The 21,397-nt window shown below is 49.4% G+C and overlaps 1 protein-coding gene across 2 annotated transcripts in view; it reads left to right on the top strand.

Moving 5' to 3' along the window:
* Positions 1–1,703: 1,703 nt before the first annotated feature.
* The window catches only part of CCDC9B (coiled-coil domain containing 9B), a 51,943-nt gene continuing 32,249 nt past the window's right edge, over positions 1,704–21,397 (top strand). The window contains exons 1-6 of one of the 2 annotated variants that reach the window (XM_074586638.1): positions 1,801–1,953; positions 7,695–7,808; positions 9,423–9,527; positions 10,264–10,326; positions 10,723–10,887; positions 20,384–20,533. In XM_074586638.1, the coding sequence (XP_074442739.1) occupies positions 1,933–1,953; positions 7,695–7,808; positions 9,423–9,527; positions 10,264–10,326; positions 10,723–10,887; positions 20,384–20,533 (618 nt within the window). In that variant the 5' untranslated portion in view covers positions 1,801–1,932. Of the gene's footprint in view, positions 1,954–7,694; positions 7,809–9,422; positions 9,528–10,263; positions 10,327–10,722; positions 10,888–20,383; positions 20,534–21,397 lie in introns of both variants that reach the window. The other variant, XM_074586639.1, reaches the window with a different exon arrangement.

Below are 21,397 nucleotides of genomic sequence, written 5' to 3'. Positions count from 1 at the left end.
TGGAAGAGCTTGTCATTGCTGGAAGAGCTTGGCCACACCATTGATAACAGCAAGGACCTAGGATGCCACAGCTATGAAGTCAGTAGAAACTCCTTGCAAGCACTTAGCTTATGCTTTGACAACACGGACATGATCACTCAGCTGCTGTGCCCATGGGTAGCACAATGGACCCCGCTGCATGGGGTGTTTGCCCTGCATTGTGCAGAGAACCTGCCTGGTATTTGGGATAATGGTGTGGGCCTCTGTCTTAACCTGGACCCAGGTGTTTGCAGACTCCTTGAGCCCAAGAACACGGACACCATACAAACAGGATAATACACTGTTGCTGGAAAAAGTGTTTCCATGAACACTGACTCCTTGACTCAGCCCAGCAGCATCTCCTAGGGCTGACCTTGTCCTTGGGGCCACCAGCCCAACCAAAAATGGGCCATTACTCCACCCTCACAAGGGACTGTGTCAGTTTGGAAACCAAAGGCAGCACCATCCTCCCAGCTCCCCTGTGTTTCCAGGGCAAGGAAAAGCTCCACATGGCTCCACTCCTCACCTCCTGCAAAGGCTTGTCCATCAAAAACCCCTTGACGAGCACCTGGGCTCTAGCAAAGCTCGTATGTTTTTTTCCCAATTTCCCATCCACAGCAGAGTCTTCATTTCCTTCCTCAGCCTGAATCCAGAGGCGCTGCCTGGGAAACGGTTTCAATTTCCTTTCATCATTTGAGTAGCCACTAATTAATATGGATCATTCTTTCCTTCTAAGCGCTTTTACTAAGCCATGCTTCCAGCTCCTTTAGTGCCTTAGCCCTGATCGCCAATAGTTAGAGTTATATGCAGAGGAGGGGCCAAATTCAGAATTCTTCAGAGTCTTTTGAAGGTTTCCCTTGAACCATGCTGGATTTGGGCTTGAATTTATTGGATTTTGTGAGTTGTTGATGCTCAAAGGTCTTAGAAGGGATGGGAACCAGCAGCAGGCCTGCTTGGTTTTTCTAACATACAAACATAGCTGGACCCTCATTAAGGTCGGGGTGTGCATCAGTCCTTGGGCAACAAAATATTCCTCCATGTGCTTCCATCACTGGTTCACCTCTTGCCTGATCTGGGTCCCTCAGAGGGTGCTGGAGGAGCAGCCAGTCTGCATTGAGGGAGGACGTAGCACACAGCCGGGACACGGTGCTGAGATAAGGGTTCAAGTGTGGCCACCTGAGAGTGCAGCAGAGGAATGCTGCCTGTTTTCTCAAACCCCGGCTATTTCTGACTCTTCTGGGGGTCATTTTGGCAGCTTTTGGACTTACCAGGGGGCCCTCTCCTTTGACTATGGACTCTGCTAGTCATGGTGCTGGCTGGTAATGCCGACCCCGCAGCGTCACTTCTGCTCCCTCCCTGAAAGAAAGGCACATTTTAAAAGCGGGGAAATAATTTCTGGAGAATATTGAAATTAAACAGAAAAAGGCAAATCCAGCACTTGTTTTCCTGTGGAGACTCATACACATACTCGCACTCACAAGACATTCAGGACCCCAGATATTTTCCCGGTCCCCCGCCAGGCGTGCAACTAGCCATGCATAACAAATAACACGACCCCATGAATGGCTGTGAAGTGAAGTCAAGCTGTTTGCCCGATCCATTTTTCATTGTTCGCCCGGCTTTTCCCACTTTGAACGAGGGCTTGTGGCATCAGGAAGTTAAAAGGAGTCAGGAGGGGGGAAAAGGGGGAGTGTTTCTTTTAAAAAGAGAGTGAGATTGGAGAGGAGGACACAGGCACTCAAAACCCTGTCTGTGCTGGGTATATTAGGCAGCCAGTGCTCTTGGCTGGGAGCCCAGACGAGGCTTTTGTAATCAAAACATGATCTTGTATGCTGTGCAACCAGTGCTGAGAAAGGCCGTCTGATGGCTCTCCTCTTTTAGCTCTGCTCTGGAATCCGCCGGGCTTCGCCGCCGATGTCCAACATGCACCGAGCTGTGAGTGCTGCCTTTGTGGGGCCTGGGGGGGGCGCGGGGTGGAGGGGTCCCTCACCCAAAAAGGCCAAGAAAGGACGTGCACTCGCTTCCTTCAGGGTGGCCTTTCCGTGGTTGTCGCTTTGTTGTTTTTTTTTCTTGCCTGGCTGCCAGCAGGCACTGGGAGCAAACAAGCCGTACCGCATTGTGGGGGGTGCTGGGGGGGGTGGATTTTGGGTGCTGGGGTTTGCATGTCCATGGCCGGGGCAGGTTGCAGTGACTGGCTCGGGACAATGTGCCTCCCGGGAGGGCGGGAGGCCGGGGTAGGTAACAAACAGAAACCCAGGCAGTGCTGATGTTGCCTGTCCCAAGGGTTTCAGCCGCAGCTGTCAAGCCAGTGGATATTTCTTAAAAAGAGCGGATGCATTTGCTTACGCAGAAGAGTGTTAGCTAAGGGCCCCGCTCCTCTCTCCTCTTCCCTTCCCCCCCGCTTCTGTCTTTCTCGCTTTTCCAACCCTGCTGCCTCCGAGGTCTCTCGCTGTAGAAGCAGGCAATCGGAGAAGTATGCGGGAAAACCCTGCGTGCAGAGACAGTGTGGAGCGAGGCGTCCCTCCAGCCCCCGATGAGCTGCGTAGCGAGTGTGTGTGCCACTTAGGAGTGGGGGGTATGACAGAACGAGATGTCGTCATTTAATTGAAGCACGAAGCCGCTTGCTTTCCATTTCTCCTATTGTGACATTTTTATTTGCGATTGATAGAAAGAGTCCTCTTGTTCTGCGGGTTCGTCGCTCTGCTGTGCTTATCTAGGAGGCATCGGGCTCAGCTGCTTTCTGATTCAAAGCCATCACACGTTTGTTCTGCCAAAGCCATTTATAACTCTCCCGTCGCTGTGACATACGGGCACCTTGGCTCCCCGGAAGAGCTTGACTCTGGGGAGGGCACGGTGCAGCCACTTTTCACCCTGAGCATCAGCTTCAGCATGGGCTGGGGCGGCGGATTCGTTCCAGAAGCGGAGGACAGGGCACGTCCCCCTGTTATCGGCTGGGCTGACGACCAAACGCTGACTTGGCTTAACCGTACAATGGGGGAGCCCCTGCAAGCTCGTGTGGGGACTCGAAATGCCGCTGGGCGCTTCTGCGCGCACCGGGGCGGCTCTGCGGCTCGCGGCTGTGCGGGCAAGAGAGCACCCATCAACCGCAGACCCCCAGCGCTTGCCGAAACAGGTCACGCAGAGAGAAATACATTAATGGCTTCATTAATAACGGGGAGGAGAAGTGCTGAATACCAGCAAAACTTTCCTTCTAGTGACTTGTTTCCAGCTGGAAATGGAGGGACCCCCCTCCCCCCAGCACTAGCTGTGTTGCAATGTAGACAAAATGCTGACAAATGTGCAGTCTCATGCGGAGAGGGAGAACGGTCTGACAGGTCTCTTCCATCTTTTGCCTCTGAAAAGAGAAGAGCACAAATGCAGTCTCTGCCGGAATTTTAAAATTCTTCTGAGCCGGCAGCTCTGTCGGTCCTCCTTCAAAGGAATGCGAAGATGAAAGGGGTGTGTTTGAGGGCATGCACCACTTTGATCCCACCCTCAAGCAGCCAACACCCCAGCACTCAGCAAACGGCGAACCTGCCAATTTAGTGCTCACAGAATAGCTTCTGTTCAGGTAAACACTGAATTCAGCTTTAATCAGCCTTGCAAAATGGCCATGAAAGTGTATCCACCCACATATACAATATACTCACCTGTCGCGTACCCGGTTGATTGATGGCAATGGAAAATCGTGTTTCATTCTCCCGCAGACCTTGACAAAATCCCATTGTCCAGCAGGAGAATGCGTGGAGGCGGTTTGAATGTCCCTGTTGTTGCACCTGAACACAAATGGGTGCCCGTGTCCTGGCAGAGCGGCCCTCGGTGAGGGCTGTTAAATCAGCACTGATAAAATACCCCTCCTCGGGGGTACGAGTGGCGATGCGCTTGTGCAGGATCTGAGGTCTGCTTTCGCAAACTGGTTCTCCTGCCTTTCCCCTCTCTGGTTTCTGACATCCAGCACACCTCCTCTGTGATGGTAGCACATTTTCAACCTTTAGTCCCTTTTCTCCAAAGAACATATCATACACAGACTTCGCCCCCCTCCCTGTCCCTATTATTTGCAGATCAAGCACAGATCTGCTTGATCAGAGCTGAAATGTAGTTAGCTTTGGGGTGTTTTTTCACGTAAAGCCCTTGAAAGGAAGAGCTAGCGTTGCAGGGATGTGCGGTGATTCAGCAGCTGGATCCCTTCCCTTGAAGGTGAGCACTGGCCATGCACACAGGGGATATTTGCAGCCCTGGTTCCCGGGAAGCCTGTGACACTCTTGGGAGAGCCGTGATGCTCACCCCTGGCTGAATTCCCATGCGCTACTTAGAATTATTTTCCGAAGGGCCAGCTGATCAAACATGCCCACATTCTTACTTTGTGCCCATCTCCCAGGTAGCTGAAAACCTTCCCATGTTAAGGAGGTAATTCCTACAGCTCATCTAAAATCCTCTGCTTTCAAATGGGCAGGATATTCCCATCCTGGTGAGATGCTACGTGACCCACAAAGATCAAGGGTCAGGTTCACAGCGCCTTAATTCTGCCTCATGCGATGCACTGGCACATCTTCAGGAGGCCAGAGCCCCTCTACGTCGCTGGATAGAGTTCACAAAGGTAGCTGGGAACATGTTGCAGAGTCAAAGGCTTTCCCTCCCCTGGGCTATAGCATCTGTGGTTTTACTCTTTGCCTTCAGGCCTTGGGCTTCTCACTGCATGTTTGCACAGTTTAAGAAGGGCTGTGTTCTATGGCACTCGTCCATCCCCTCCTCCGGCCCTCCACTGCTCCAGTTTTTCCTCTGGTGACCTCCTTAGGACCAGGCAAAAGGCAGCCGAGGTCTCCAGGAGAAATCCTCCCTTCCCAGGAGAAAGGGCTTTGCAAGCCCCTTGGCTACCGCTGGTGGCTGGGCCCTGGGGAGCCCAGCTGCCTGGCTCAGCGCCGGCAGGACGGCACCCAGGGCACGACGGGCGTCAGACCCAGATCCCGTGTCCCCAGCTGCTGTGGCCCCTGACGTAGCCTTCCCTGAAGGAGGTCACACCTGCTATGTCATGATTAATGAAGGAAAAAACCCTCCTGCCTGTGCAGAAGCTCTTCCCATCTTGAACGCTCCGGAGCATGCCATGGAGGATGCTTCTGGGGATTTTGCCCTGGAGATGGGGAAGGGCAGCAGCAGAAATGCTCGCTCACAGGGGTGTGGTGACAGTTCGCTCCCATGAAAATGGGGAAACCAACTGTTGGTCTTAGTGTCTTTATGAGGAATTTTATGAGGAATTTGAGAGGAAGCCAACAGGGATGGGAAAAAAACATGCTTTGCCCATGCATTGTGAGCAAAAACACTTTACTGCTTCAGAGTATTTTAAGCAATTTTATTTCCCAATTAACCATCTATTAACGACTGATTCTGATCTTAAAGAAAACTAATCCCAAACATACCCTTAGGAAAAACAACTCTTCTTCCCTCCTGGTACCACTCCCTCCCTGTTTTTTTGGTTCTCTGTTCCCCTCAGCACGGGGCGCCGGTGGGGGGATTCACCCCTGGTGGCTCCCCGACTGCCAGCAGCCCCTCAAGGGTCCCCACTCAGGTGGACCTCTGTTGGAGCGGGGCCAGAGGAGGCCCCGGAGATGCTGGGAGGGCTGGAGCCCCTCTGCTGTGGGGACAGGCTGAGAGAGCTGGGGGGGTTCAGCCTGGAGAAGTGAAGGCTCCGGGGAGACCTTCCAGCCCCTTCCAGTCCCTCAAGGGGCTCCAGGAAAGCTGGGGAGGGACTCTGGATCAGGGAGGGGAGCCATGGGACGAGGGGGAAGGGTTTTCCACTGAAAGAGGGACGGTTTAGATGAGATAAGAGGAAGAAATTTTTCACTCTGAGGGTGGTGAGCCCCTGGCCCAGGGTGCCCAGAGAAGCTGTGGCTGCCCCATCCCTGGAGGGGTTCAAGGCCAGGTTGGACGGGGCTTGGAGCAACCTGGGCTGGTGGGAGGTGTCCCTCCCCAGGGCAGGGCGTGGAATGAGATGACCTTTAAGGTCCCTTCCCACCCAAACCATTCTGTGATTCTCTCCTCTTCTTCCTCCCAGCAGGGCCTTTCTCCTCTCGACCTCCTCCTGCGCTGGCCCCTTTCCCCCTTTCCTCTGAACTGGGTTTCCACAGAGACGCCATTGCTCCCTGCAGGGTGCCGAGGCCCTGTGCCCCTCTGGGAGCTCTGGGGTGCCACGGCTCCCCCTGATTGGCTGAGAGGCCCCACGGGCTCCCCTGATTGGCTGAATTTTGGCGGGAGGCCCCTGTAGGAGCTGGTTGGAACTGGCTGTGACCGGCTGGGGGCGGTCCATGGCCTCCGCCCTCACAGGGCACCCCGGGCCGCCTCCCCGCTGCCGACATCTCACCAGTTATGCCCAGTATATCCATGCAACTGGGGTGGTTGTAGGACCAGGCTTGTAGCGGCTGTCAGGTCAGCACCAGGCAGGGACTGGGAGGGCTTCCAGGGCTGGGGCTGGAGGTGGGCGCAGCTTCCCCTGGACAGGTCCCTCTCCTGCCCCCGGGACTGGGGCTGAGGTGCCCTGGAGCAGGGTCTGATACCAGCCCCAGAGACCTCGCCAGGTCCAAGGCGAGGACAAGGCCAGGATTGGCACGTGCAGCACAGCGTCCGCAGAGGACGTTGGCACACACAGACCTCTTCACCAGCCCTTGGGGACCCTCAATGTGCCTTTGACCACGCGCTGGCTGTTTCCACTTCACAGGGACACAACCCTGAGGGTCACCCACAGGAGCAACACCCAGTTGTAGCGAGATGGGTAACAGTTTTATTCCATTTGCTTCTTGATTCCTCCAGACTTTGCCGGTGCTGCGGGCAACGTGCATCATGCACGGCAGCTGGATTTGCTGCAGTGCTCCTGCAGCAGATTTACTGCACAGGGCCAAACGGCAAAGGTGTCAGGCTGGGAGTAGCCTGCAGGTGGTTAGAGTTGTAATCCTGGCAAAACAGATATCCAGGAGTGCAATGCCTGCTCAGAGATTTGAGGTTCCTTTCCTCCCCTCCCCGGTCTCACTTTGCCTTGTCCAGCTCTCGGTGTGAGTGGAGGAGAGGGAATATGAGACCTCTGCAGCATGCAGATGCCATGCTGATAAGGAGTGCACAATAACACTGTTTAAAAATAAACCTATAGTGCCTTGGAGATCTCAGCCTTGCCACCTTGCTCTTCATGCAAACACCAGGCAGAGTCTAGACAATATGGATCAGGTTGCTGCAGTGAGTTGATAATCCTCAGCATTAATTTTTCCTAGACGCTGCTGTCACTAGAATTTTAAAAATCCAATTTGGTATCCCCTGTGGTAACCAAGGTGCTCTCTGAATGTAAATGGAGGGGAAATGATGTGCCTGAGAACACCTGAACTAACAGTAGAGAGGTGTCACTTACTGCATGCAGCTAAGCAGTGTGTTAACTCTGAAGCCTACCAACAGCCATCAAAGTGGGACAACAGCTTTTTGCTCTACCTACCTCATTGCTGAACAAAAATTGTGAGAAAATAAAAGGTCAGTTCTGTCAGGAAAAAGTCAATTTACAAGATACAGTATTCTTTTTAATGGAGGACCAAGGGGAGAAATGGTGGGGAAAAACTCTTCCACTTCCCACCCCATCCAAACAGAAGCAGGTTTCCTCCTGTTGATGTGATGACTGAGAAGATCTTTGCTCCTTCTGTTTTCAGGATGCTGCTGTGGATGATGCAGTGTTAAGGAAGAAGGAGCAGAAAGATGTTGAACTCGATAAGAAAATCTTGGCTTTGCGGAAAAAGAATGAAGCACTTATACGAAGATACCAGGTGAGTCTGCAGGTTCTGACCTTCTCCAGCTCCGTTTTGGAGTCCTCAGTCGCACTGTGAAGAAAACGGCCAGCAGTGTCGGTGTGACTTTGTTATACAGGTAACATATTAACATCGGAAAGCATTTGGAACAGTGGGCAGAGCTCTGCCTCTAGCTGCGGCTCCTGAATTGCTTGGAAAGCAGGCTCACTGATGCTTGCCTTGCTGCTGCAGCATCTCCTCTTGCCCTACCGTCTTCCTCTGTCTGCATCACACTTTTCCCACCCCTTCACCTCATTTCCCCGTCTGTCCTTCCCAGTGCCTTGTGCTTATCCTCCTGGGTGCATAGGAGGTTGCATCCTCAAGACATTTGATAGGTTTATCTTCCCTGCCAGGGCAGTGGTGTGGGTTGAAGCTCCTCCCTGGCCAGTCCCAGTGTTTCTGGGGAGCACACCTTTGCCTCTGTGGAGACAAATCAAGTCTTTAGCAGCCTGTTGATTACTGCAGCCTTACCCTCTGAATTGGGAGGAAGTACTCCAGCTACACCCCATTTTTTTGATCCTGCCTTGGCCAAGAAAGTGTCCCTCGTGGCCTGCAGGAGGTAGCCAGCCTGGCTTGTATGAGCTGGTTTGGGTGACATTATGGTAACCCGGAGCTCTCGCTGTGGATTTGTTTACCCTTCTCCATGAATGTCTGCATACGGCAGCACAGATTAGGACAGCCTGAGGGTAATCCTGGCAGAAGGGTCCCCCTTAGCTTGTCTGGGATATTCTCCTGCCTGTGCCAAAGGCCACTTGGCTTTAGGGGCTCTTTAACATTTGCCAGCTGGATAGGCAGTCTTGAGTTTGACAAAGAGCCATGCTGAAAACACGAAAATCCAGAGGGCACTTTGTGTCTTGGATCCAGAACTGAGAGACTCAGTGGTGCTCTGGGCTGGGTCTTGCATAGAAGACATTTCCTTTGATACCATACAAGCCATTTTGGACCTTTTCTGGTGGCAGCAAAAAATGGTACATAGTGGAAAGCTATGGGAAAGGTTGAATGCCACAAGCAGCTGGAGAAGAGGAACTCTCATCCCTGTATGAAAAGCTACCCACCTGCCACCACCACTTGGCTTCTAGAATAAACTGCCTAGTAGATCGCCAGACCTCAGCCACCTTCTCTTGGCCACAGATGCTGCCTTGGCGCCAGACTGGCACAGGGACTATGGCTCCTGTGCACGGCCCTCCCTTTCTGCAGGCTTGGTGTGTCTTCCAGCCTCTCCACATGTCCTGTACCCAATTTTTCATGAATGTCAAACTGATCATCTTCCCTGCCTGTCAGAAAGGGACCCCTGTACTCTGTGCTTGCTTCCTATTGCATGTGCTGGGACCACAGCGGACACTCTGAATCAACAAGACATTTACTAAGGTGCTGGTGGCACAGGGACAGGTAATGCAGGTCACAGCTGCCCGTGACCCCTTCCAGGGCACGTGGATGGAACACAAGTTGGTCTGCTCCCTCTTAGAAATATGTTTCTGTGGAAACACATGGGTTAGAGGTGGGTCCATCTAGGAGAAATCCTAAACAGGAAAATGGACAACATCTGTAGGCATCCAGGTACCGGCTGATGATAATGATATGTATGTGTTTCAGGAGATAGAAGAGGACAAAAAGCGAGCTGAGCAGGAGGGAATGGCTGTCACCTCCAGGAGACCCAAGCAAGACGGACTCACTATTACTATCACCAAGGCTCACAATGTAAGTGCTGCCTCTCCTTCACCCCAGTCAGCTCTCACTCCAGTCCTACCTCAGCAAAGTGACATTTCTGAAAGGAATAGCCTCCACAGCAAAGCTTTTTCAGGTGTGGGACATTGCTCCTAAGCCCTCAAAAAAGGATTTAAAAACTGCAGAGATGTGTGCTCAAGGTGATTTTAACTTATAAATTTCCAGCCATGCCCAGGCACCTGTACCCAAACATGCAGAATTAACAGACAAATAAATGAGTGCGTGAACAGGCACACTTGGCCCTGGATGGGTCGCAGGTGTGAACATTGCAACAAACAGGTAGGCAAAACCTATTGGTGCATGTGTGTCACTGGAGGCATCAGGAATGCCTCTGAGGATGCCTGTAGCAAAATCACGGTCTCCTTAGGCTTTGTGAGTAGCCCTTGCTTGCTTTGAGGCTTCCCACAACTGGGGCAAATGCTGCAAGTCCCAGGCTTCCCTCCTAAGTGGACCGAATCTGTCTGACAAGCCCTGCCCACCCCTCCTGGCAGTGTGCGGCTTGGTAAACCACCCAGCCGGTCCTGCTTCCCTGGGTGAAGTCCTCTGTCAGAGCAAGCGCGCAGCTTGCTGAGCCAGCCCACCCTCCTTCCATGCAGTCAGCACTCCTGGGTTGTTAGATCCAGGCTAGTGCATTGTTCACATCTCACCATGTCCCGGCCCTTGCTTTTCTCCAGAGGTGCGCTGTTGCACACGTTTTTCTCTCATACAGGACCTGAAAGATGCAATTACCCAGACTGAACACTATGGACAAGATAGCCCAGCCCTCTCGATGGTGAGCACCACCCTCAGGAGCCATCCACTTGGCTTCCAAGGCCATCTCCATCAGGACTTAGGCTTTCCTGATCTAACTCAGAGTGCTGCAGAAAGAGATGAGGATGACATTTGTTTCCTATAACTCTGGCATTTTAGTCTGAAATGTCAGATTTGTAAGTGCAAAGGATTTTCCAGACCCGCTGTAATTGTGGGTTTTGCTGCTGAGCAGACAACGAGCCCCTTGTTCCCTAGGAATGTCACGGCACCACGCCGGGCACAGAAAAGCTTCCTCGGGGCAAGGCCTGCCTTTTCTGTAGCTGGCCTCCCTGCTCGCGTGCAGGTGTGTTTGGGGAAGGGAACAGCATTGGTGAGCCGAGGGGCTTGGATTTGCTAATGGAAGTAATTCATTTTCCAGGACAAAAGGATTGTGAGTGAGAAGTGGGTGAGTCCCTGTCCTACGAGCCCTGGGTTTGGCATTGGCAGTGAGGAAGAGGAGGAGGAGGAGGAAGCAGATCATATGTTCACATTCAGGATGGGGAAGAGGATGCAGCTGGCTGTCACCATGGACAACAAAGCCAAGGTGAGCAGGGAAGAGGTTTCCTCTTACACTTCAGCCTCTTGACTTACAAAGGAGCTTCTGTTCTGCCTCTCACTTGCGCTTTCTGCTCAGCATGTCCCCCGATGTCTCATCTCCGAAGGGAATAGTTCCCTTCCCGCCTTTCAATCCTTCAGCACAGCGTCGGTCTTCATCTCGAGTTGCCACTCACTTTCCTCCCCATGTCTGATTCACAGGAGCCAGCCCCCAGGTTTGCTAAACCTCCCAGCGGCTCCATCCAGCCACGCATAGCCAGTTCCCTTTCTGAGAGATCAGCCACCTCATTGCCCTCCTGGGCCACTAGTGGGTTTGTTAAATTGTGTTGCTGTGCCTGGAAAGGGGATGGAAATAAGTGGAAGCTTGGACAAATTTAGCTGCGTTACTCCCCAGCTATTCCCAGGGAGGCAGCAGTGTTTGGTGGTAAAAGCAGCATCATTTCTCCCTGTTGCTGTATTCCAGAAAGTCCTAAGCACAGAATAAAAAACAGTGTGACATGTATCTGTTGCAGTTGCCAATGTGATGAGCAAAAGTGTGACACAGTATTTGCAGACTTAATTAAAAATTGTGCAAAATGTCAAAAGTAATTGGAAATGCTACTTCATTTTTTAAATCCCAAAGCATCCCCTCCTGGGTGCTACCTCATGCCTTGTGGAGTCTGTGCATCTAGATAAAATGATCAAAGGATCCTAATGGCAGCTTTAGCATGTCAGGAGATATTTGCCAAGAAGGGTTTGATAAAACTTTGGCAGTTAGTATTGGCAGCATGTCCAAGGAAGTACGTGCCTGTACGTGCTTCACGCTCCTCTTTTCTTCCCTTGGAGTATATCTCAGGGGACTGATCTTGTTCTCATTGGAGTCTGTGAGTTTGACCGCTGAGATAAATAGGAACAAGGATCAGAAGTGCCACCTTCTTTGGAAAAAGGTAGTATCTGCATGCGCTGATGCACCTCTATGGGAACTCGGGGAATCTCTCCAGTTAGCGAGTCTCTGGAGGCAGATTATTGCTGCAGGTGATATTTCTTGCTGTTGAATGTGTTCCAAAAGAATACAAGTGGCAATCTTACCTATTTATTGATTAAGACTAAGGAGACAGCAGTGAGACAGTGGGAGACACAACACCCAGGTGAGCACAGCCCCTTTGTGCTGACCGTGCTGATGGGAAGGAGACAGAAAGCCTGAGCTGGCCCTTGTGCCTCGCTGAGACGCTGGGGTGGACGAGGTCAGCCCCTGCCGCCATCGCAGCAGCACTGGGAAAAGGAAACGGTGGCAGCAAATGGTGCTCCCCCAGGTCCCCTTTTAGGCACAGCAACGTGCTTGGCCCACAAAATGAGTGGGCTTTTTTGAGCTGAGGTCCAAGCAAAGACATTCCCCAGGGTAATGAAGCGAAACCCCATCCTTCGTGCTACCCTGGTGCTTTGGGGTAGGAGTGCTGAAAACCTTGGCTGTAAACAAAAGGCAGAGAGACGTTTCTCCCTCTGAGGCAGCTTGGAAATATTTTTCTGATTTTGTGCCTCGAATGCCTTTTCATTTCTGTTTTTCTGTGACCTAGTTACCCTTTCTTTCCACGAAGAAGGAGACCACAATCACTGTGCCGTTATAAAGTCATTATATGTTATGTTGAAGGAACTGAATCATTTAGGAAATAATGCACCTTTCACAATGATTTTTCAGGAGAAGGGGACTGAGGCTTCTCATTTCCTTTGTTCCAGACAGATTACCAGTAGCATGAACATCCCCTTCCAATGAAATCTCATTCCAGCACAACCAAACTACCTCCTGATGTAAGGGGAAAAATTCTGTTTTTTCTTAGAGGAGAGGGTACACAGAAATCTAACCATGCTCATTACGGACTGAACTTTACCAACGAGACATTTGAGAGTCTCCTCCAACGTTTCTCATGGCTACATAGCTCTGCACGCGGGGCTTATATTTGAAGCAATTACGTTTGCAGAGTGAGTGGCTCTCGCAGGCAGGCTGTGTCCCCTGGAGCCGTTTCCATAATCTATAGCTCAGAATTCAAGTTCTAGATGGGGATTTGTATTAGCGCAAAGCACTGGCAGTTACATCACATTGCAGCCTTAAACTCCGTGCCAGGGTTTTTCAGCATGGCCAATTAATAGAACTCTGAGATTTTTCTGCTGGAAACACATACCTCTGTGGAAACTCCCCATAAGTCCCCTGTTGTATGATATATATGATTTTGCTTGCATTAAGCGCCTTTCACAGGCCTTAGCAGACCCCCAGTGTCTCCCAAGTGTTGGTGTAAAGCAGAACCCAGCAGCCTGACTTGATGACAGAGGAAAACGGATTTATTGGTGAATGTTTCAGTGGCATCAATCCAGAACCTTCCTTTAGTTACTTAAAATGTAGTTCTTAAAATGGATAAGTAGGAAGAGCATGGGACTGTACTGGGTGAGAGGGAAAAATTATTAGGATTTTGGACAAAATTGTATTTGATATCACATGAAGTGCAAGCTTATTTGTTGCTGCTGCCCTGTTAAGGCATCCTCTGTGCTACTGAAGATTAAAAGAGAAGGTAGATCATTTGCTTCAGCTTCCCAGTGAGCAAGGATTCACCAAGTGTCCCTGGAGAGACTTGCTCCGTGATACTGGGATGACTAAATGACCATCACCGTCCTTCCTATGACCGTTGCAAGGTTCAAGCAACAGAGTAGCTGGGCTGTGCAGAAAACCATTTACATTCAGTCCTAAATACCACAAACCACTGCAATGGGAGAAGCCCCAAAGGAAAGGCAACTGTCAAATTGCATAAACTGGACAGAAGTCTAGGGTTTTCCTTTGTTCCCCCTGTTCTTTTTCCCGACACTCCTCAGACAGGCATTTTTAATGCTACCTTTGCAATCTGGGGCATGCCTCAGGCAGAAGATGGGCACTTCTCAGTTTACAGTTTTTCAGTGAAATACTACAAGGGAAGCAGCGCGGTTTTGTCTGACTGCAGCTAAATAGCTAATGCCGGTCTCCAATCTCCTGCAGGCAGAGAGTGAGCCAGGACAGGCCCTGTGGCAGGGAAGAGGTGGCTCTGCCAGGCACTGCCAGCTGTTTGGGCCCCGCTCTCTGTTCCCGTTGGCTCTGCATGGGTGCTTTCCTCATCTGACATCCCTTGCTTTGGGAACTAGCCCACCAAGGGCCAGGATTTTCCAATGTGGGACAAGAAATCTAGGAAATCACTGATATTCTTAAAATAAGAAACAAGCAAAAGAAGACACAAGTCGGCACGTGTCATGGAAAAATATGCCATTAATTTTAGAGAGGGCAGTTAGTTAGAAGAGACTTAACTGAAAAGCAAAATTGCTGATAAGAAAATTGACTCTGTTCTATCTCAAACCAGGACAGCACATTAAGCAGAATGTGCCTTCAGGCATCGCATCTTAGCCAGAAGCAATATGGGGAGCGAGGGAGGGAGGGAAGGAGGGAGAGAGGTATTACCTAGGAAAGCTGGTGGTCCCCCAGCCTGTACATGTCTAGCTATCGCAGCTCTGCGAAATACTTATTTCCTGTATCAGCCTCTGAGTCTGCCGTGCCATCTGCTCAATAAACTGCAGGGTTTAATGGCTTTGCCACCGTGCCAGCCTTCCTGCTGTGACTTTTAACATCTAATGGCTCAAGGAAGGTGCTGCCTCCCTGTAAATCTAGTAGTGCGCTTTGAGGTTTCTGTCCTGCTCACAGATTTGGGGACAAGGTCCTTTGCATTGGTTTTCAGGTATCCAGGTAGCGACTTTGCTATCGCTTGCACTTAGGGCCCATGTCCGTCCTCACGAAGGACCTTCTCAGACAGTAAGCGCTGAAGCCATCTTCCAAACATACCCCCCGCTGCTCGGCCTCCCTGTCAAGAGTTATTTGTGACCATTTTACTTATCTAAAGGACAGGCCATCGCCACCTAAACACTGAAGAGCCCTAGGGAACAGCTGTTGACTTAAACTAGAATTACTGTTTGAAGTACAAGTTATGGATTAATAACTCGCTATTACCTTGCTAAGCCATCACTGGGCTTACTTTCTTAATTAAAAAAAAAATTAACTAGAATGCTAAACACCTTGTATCGGTGCTCTGTTTAGGGCAGAGCAAGCCCAGCTCTCCAGTTCATGAACTAACCTCAGCAGTACCACCTAGGATTACTGAACATGCCTGCTCAGGGCTTAAAGGAGGGAAGATTTAGCACCTTGAATGTCCCAGGAAACTCAGGATTATCCCCGGAGCAAAGGTATTTCCTGGGAATAATATCCAGAATAATAATAATTGAAGAACAAAGCAATGTACAGCTTCAGCACCAAAGTATCTACCAGGCTTGAGCGACTCGGTGGTTCCAAGGCAAAGCCAGACCATATTTTCAGCCTCTGAATCATGCTACAAATAGAGCAGGGAGACAGGACAGTTAAGAGCCTATTCTGCATGGTATAATGTGTCCAGCTGCCTTCAGAGGATGTCAGCAGATCGCAGTTCTTCCCCAAATATACTACAGTCATGCAGGGCTGGACCCTGTACAGGAGAGTCTAACTTGACTCATTCCCATGATTCCCAAGAGCTTTGCTCTTATGGTGGGAGAACACTGTCCTTTGTGGGGACCGTTTGCGTGTTGAGGAAACAGCAGTGCCTTGCTTGGGCTGCAGAGTTCCTTGATGGCAGCGGGCAGCCTCCTCGGCTGGCGGGTTGCTGCCAGGGAGGTAGATGCTGGGGAAAAGAAAGAGATTCTTTCATAGAAAATTCCTTTACAGATTGCTTTGGGCAATTGCCCATGTGGCTTTACAGAGCCCTCCTCCCCAAAAGGTATAAGTGAGGAATGGGATTTTAGAAGAGGAGAGGCTACTGTGGGGGGAGAAAGGAGAGGTGCAGCCTTGTGTACACCAATTCCAAAACAGGGAGGCTGTATTTGTCCCTCTTGTGACTCTGCTGACATTTCTGCGGTTAAGTCACAGTCCCATGATGTGTAAGGCGCCTCAAAAAACTGCTAAGCACTTTTCTTCCGTGCTTCCAGCCGTAAGAAAGAGTTTAGTTTTCCTTATAAAGGGGAACTGTGAAGCACACACAATGATGCTTATCACTTCATCCTTTCTAGCTGTGGGAGAAAGTTTAAATAGGAAGGCTCAGGTTTTCAGAGCGGCTGACAAGATGTTGGTTTGCACTACCTTGTCATCACAACAGGAAGTGTTTGTTCATATATCTGGAAGACACATGATTCTGTTAGCATAACTTTGCAAGCTACTGTATAAAAGGTGTCTATTTACATAGTCTTTAATGGAAGAGTTAAATAAAACTGTATTTTCCTGTGTTTATCACAAGGTAAGAGCACTGGCATGGCCTGTTAGTGCCGATACACAGTAACTTCCTAAAATGACCGCGTTAATACTGCATTTCTGAGCCACTAAATCATCTCAGCATAACTGCCAACAGGAATGAGACTAGAGGATACTCTTGTGGCCGCAGACATTGCCCCATGAACCCAGAGGGCATGGCAGGAGAGATTTACAGCTTCAAATTATCCAGCCCAGCTCTGTGGTCTGCAATACAAGACCAAGACAGTCTATTCACAAGGTTCATTTTTCTTCATGTCCGTTAATAGTGATTTGCACTGACATAAAGGAAAACCACATTGGTTTCTTCGACTGCAAGCAGGAATCCTATGCTGACCATTCTAATTCCAGTCTCCAGTTTCAGTGAAATTTTGGACTAAAATATATTAATCATAGAACATAAACAGGATTTGGAATATTTTTTTCATTTTAAAACATCCTGTGTTTGTATTAGCTAATAGTTCTGGCAATGGAAATATGTTACCTTTGGACACGATGTGATTCAGTCCCTCCGGAGCAGGTACTGCTTCAAAGCCATGAGCTAAATGCTTGTGAGCTTTGTGGCTGATTGATCCCGAATTCTGGTCTGTACTACCTAGTTCTAGTTGTATAAAAGCCAGAGCTGCAGAAATTACGCAAAATTACTAAATTCATACTTGCATATTAAATCCATTACTTGCCTACATCTGCACCCATGCATGTGTGCATATACGCACATACACGGATGTAAAACCTAAATAAGTTTTACTTCACAGTTGAAGCAGGCTACAGACGTGGGCACAAGTGTGTCCTAGGCTTGGTTACCCTCCACTAGACTCTTTCCAATTTGTCTATACCTCTCTCACCTTACAGCGAAGGGAAACTGGACACAATACTGCAAAGATGTCCCAAACAGAGGGAAATAATCACGTCCCTCAACCTGACGTCCCTCCTCATGCTAATGGAACCACGTGAGCAACGAGCCTTCCCCACCGTTTACTTATGGCCAAGTTGCTGCCCACCAGGCTCCCAAAATACTTCTGCAGAGCTGCTCCCAGCCAGCTGAGCCCCTGCCTGCAGTGATACAGGGAGTTTTAGGGATTCTTTTGTCCCAGGACTTGTCATTTGTTTTTGTTGACCCTCCTCCACCTTGTCAAGGTCCCTCTGAATGACAGTACCATCCTCCAGCACATCAGCTTGGTGTCACCCATGAAGTTGATGAATGTGCAGTCTGTCGCATTATCCAGACCACTGAAGAAGATGCTAAGCAGTAGAAAGCAGCCTGACAGTGATATCAGCCTACACCCTCAGCACCTTTGGATGCAGCCCACCTAGTCCCACCTTCTTCATTTAAATGGTCCATAACTGAATCTTCCAGGACGCTGAGGGAGTGAAGCATTTCTCTGACTCTGCCGCTAGGTTAGGGATTTGGGAGCTAGAGAGCAGACCCTGCCAGTAAAAGACCAAGGCAAAGAAGGCATAGGGTAACCAGTCTTTTCCGTGCCCTGTGTCGCTAAGTTGCCCACCCCATTCAGCAGCAGGCCAACAGCTTTCTTCAGCTCTCTTTGCCGCTAAGAAGGACAGAAATCCTTCTTACTGACCTTCACATCTCTCACTTGTTTCAACTCCAGGTGAGCTTTGGCTTTCCTAACTCCATCCCTGCACGCCCAGGTCCTGCTCCTGTAATCTTACTTGAGAGCCTCTCCCTTTCCACCTCCCACACACTCCCTTTTTGCATTTAGGTTCAACCAGGAGCTCCCTGCTCAGCAACCTGGGCCCTTTCCACACCTGCTCATTTTCTTGTACAACAGGAAGTCCTTGTGTTCTTGTGCCTTCTCCATGAAAATCAGTCAGGTCTCCTGGGCTCCCTTCCCCTTCATGACAGCCTCATGCAGGATCCTGCCTCCCAGTTCCCTGAAGGAGTCAACATCTGCTCTCCTGAAGCCCACGGTCTCTAGTCTGCTGCTTGCCTTCCCTACTGCTCTCAGACCCCTGAAATCCACTGTCTTCTGGTCACTGCTACCAAAGCTGCCAGTGACTTTCACATCTTCAACCAGTTCTGACTTTATTTTAGGAATAGGGCAGTCGCTTACTCATCTGCAGTAATGCAATTGCTTGTAACATTGTGACTGCAGTGGGGTGTGTAATTAAGGACAGTGTAGCACGCCCTGTTCCTGGAGGGGGAGTAAAAGCAGGATTTCAGAGCAGTTTAGATTCTGCTTTGAACTTTCTGGCTCTGCCTGGTCTCTGATAAAATCATATCCTTCTTAAGACAGGTAAATAGACTGAAGCCTTTAAAGCAGCTTACTGTTTATAGGTATGGAGGCTTTTCCAGGACATATGTCCTGGCGGCAGGTAAAAGTACACCTAAAAGTCTGGCTATGGGAGATGCCAAGACAGTTGTACTCCATATTTAAATGATTGCCTGTTCTCTTGACTATCAGATTTTACTCTCTCAGGAAAAAAATCTTGACATCTCTGGGGATGGCTCACAGATGTTGGTCCTCGGCAGCAAAGTTGGAGGCTGCATTGACACAAGCATAGAGAACAACAGGGAAAGAACTAGAATGGCACTGAACAGATTGGCAGCAGATCCTTGCTTTGAACGCAACATGTGGCTTCACTTATTTCAAGAAAAGCAGAAATAGCAAGGGTCCTGCTAAGGGCAGGAAAACTTGTTAGGAGCTACAGCTGAAACCTAAGCCCAGAGCTGTATATACTCAAGGGAATGTAGAGAGAGGTTCCCACCATGTCCCACAGCTCTGGCAGACAGAACCGAGGGCAGTGCAGGGACTCACTCTCGCATCCATCAGACTAACTCAAGAACTGTCTCTGCTGAGACAGCAAAATTACACAGATGTGAAAGAAGAATAAACAAGAGACTGAAGGTCTGATGCTGGAAATACTCCAGTGCCTCCTAAAACATTTATCATGTGTTAGGAAGCTCGATGACTGGACAAGCGATAAAAAAGGTCTTGCTGACGGAGGCTGTCTGCAGCAAGGCTCCCTCCACGCTAACATCTGCGCTTCTGGCAGAGCCAAGTGAAGATGAAGCTAATGCAAGACATCTTGATATCATATGTCATGGCAAATTCACCGATGCCTGCAAGACGTCCATACAGATCAGAGGTCAGTGTGTGCTGTTTGTTTTTGAAACCAAGTTCATAGCAACAAAGAGTTCCCAAGTTTCGCTGAAGTTTACTTGGAGATTTTGAGCTCCTTGGAAATCAAGACTCCGGTACGTGTGGAAGTCCAAGGAGAAAAACAGAGGAAAATATACCATCCTGTAGAGAGGGAAGCGTCTGAGGTTTGTTCATCCCTGGTAAAGCAGAGCAGAGGAATCATACAGATGAAGAGAAAACAAAAAGATCAGAGATAAAGATGGAGATGACTTATTATGTCTCTCGTATCCTTGTAAGGCAAAAATAAAAAGGCACATGATGGAACTGAAAGATGATACTTTTAAATGAGAAAAAGTACGTATTTTTGTACAAAAGATGTGCTCATTTTGTGGAAGTGATGGCTGAGGGCACTGGCAGGAGCTCAGCCAGCAATAAAGATAATTAACAGAATAAGAACCAGATGTAAATCCACGCAGTAAAGTCATGAACTGATACAGACAGCTGGAAATAATATCTGAGAGGGGTAAACTGCCCTTGTTCAAGGAGTTTATATATCAGTTTTCTAAACTATTCCACTGCTGAATAAATCATTCCAGAAAGATGAACGTACAATGACGATGAAGATGATAAATTATCAAGTGTTAATACACTTCAGGGTAGTAACTGCTTTGTGGGCAAGGCTGGAGAGGACACCACTGTTTCCCTTCTCTTTCACCCTCTAGACTTCTGCTCCAGTGTAGCCTCACATTTTATTGGGACATGTTGTTTGGAATACAAGATGGCTCGCCTGTCTAAATTAGCACGTAAATCAGTGCTCATGCTGCAAAGCATCTGAACAGGGTAAATCCCGCCCTACCTAAGTTGTGCTCAGTTAAACATGCCTATGTAATGTTACATATCCCTTAAAGCATCTAGGGTGGCAGCTTTATAAACCAAGACAACTGACGATCTGGCTTGTGTTTCTGTTCTGCCAGACCAAAATCCTGTGCAATTTGGAGGTGGCCACTGTCCTAGGAAGGGCACTGCACAGGCCTAATGGAGGTGTCGTTAACTCATCCTGTCCTTTGCAGGGCAAGCGGATCGTCAGTGAGAAACGCACCGAGTGCTTCCCTGGCCCCAGCAGGGTGCCAGACCTGATTGAAGAAGAGACAGACCATTTGGTGGCTTTCCGCCGGGGTAGAAGGATGCAGATTGCCATCACCATGGATAACAAGGAAAAAGTAAGTGCATTGTGAATGACTGGATGCAACGTATCAGTGGGATTCACTAGTTCTGCTGGCATGAGAAGGGCCATGGGGACAGATTAGGAGTTAGCCCAGCAACAGGACATTGGGAGAGACTATATATTAATAGTGTGGAGCTGATCACCGTAAAACTCGGGCTTCCATCACTGTGAAAGAGGAAAGGCTACAGTCCTTTCCCTTGTCTGTGATCCTAGCTAGAGCTAGCAGGCTCTTAAACATACTGGGTCCATAAGATGCTGTTTTGGAAGGATCAATGAAAGCACTGCCAGATATAGGGCATGAATCCCACCTCCTGTCTTTTACCAACTTCTTTTTGGCGCCATACAGCAGATTTGAGTCAGGAGTGGCGTCCTCTTGACACACTGCATGACTTAACAGAGCTGGGCAATATCTGCTTCTAAACCCAAGTCCTGCTGTGCCTGGCCATAACCTACTGGGTGAGCTGGCTGAACTTTGTTAATCTTTGAAACATATTTCAAATACTTCTTTGCAAATACCTTCCTCTTTACACACACGGAGGCATGTGATATTTTCCTATTTAAGAGTTTGCACAGATAAGTAAGAATGCCTGCAGCAAACAGGGTCACCAAAGACTATGAAGGAAAACAACACTTAGTGTATCTGCCAAACACACCCAGGAAGGCTGGGAGACCTGTGAAGAACCCTCTCTGGGACAGGAGCCAACCAGCTGCTAACTGCCCACGTTCATCTTCAGCTTCTCCTCCTCCCCAGAGTTCACCTAGGCTCTGAAAGCCCATGCACTGCTTTTGAATGGCTACCAAGCAGTTTTTTGAATGCCATAAACCTCATATAGGCTGCCTGATTGAGTAACTATCCATT

This window comes from Larus michahellis, chromosome 4 (genome assembly GCF_964199755.1).
Source record: "Larus michahellis chromosome 4, bLarMic1.1, whole genome shotgun sequence".
In the NCBI taxonomy this organism is placed as follows: Eukaryota; Metazoa; Chordata; class Aves; order Charadriiformes; family Laridae; genus Larus; species Larus michahellis.
Note: the sequence above shows the minus strand (reverse complement) of the source record. Positions and strands in the feature narration are given on the sequence as shown.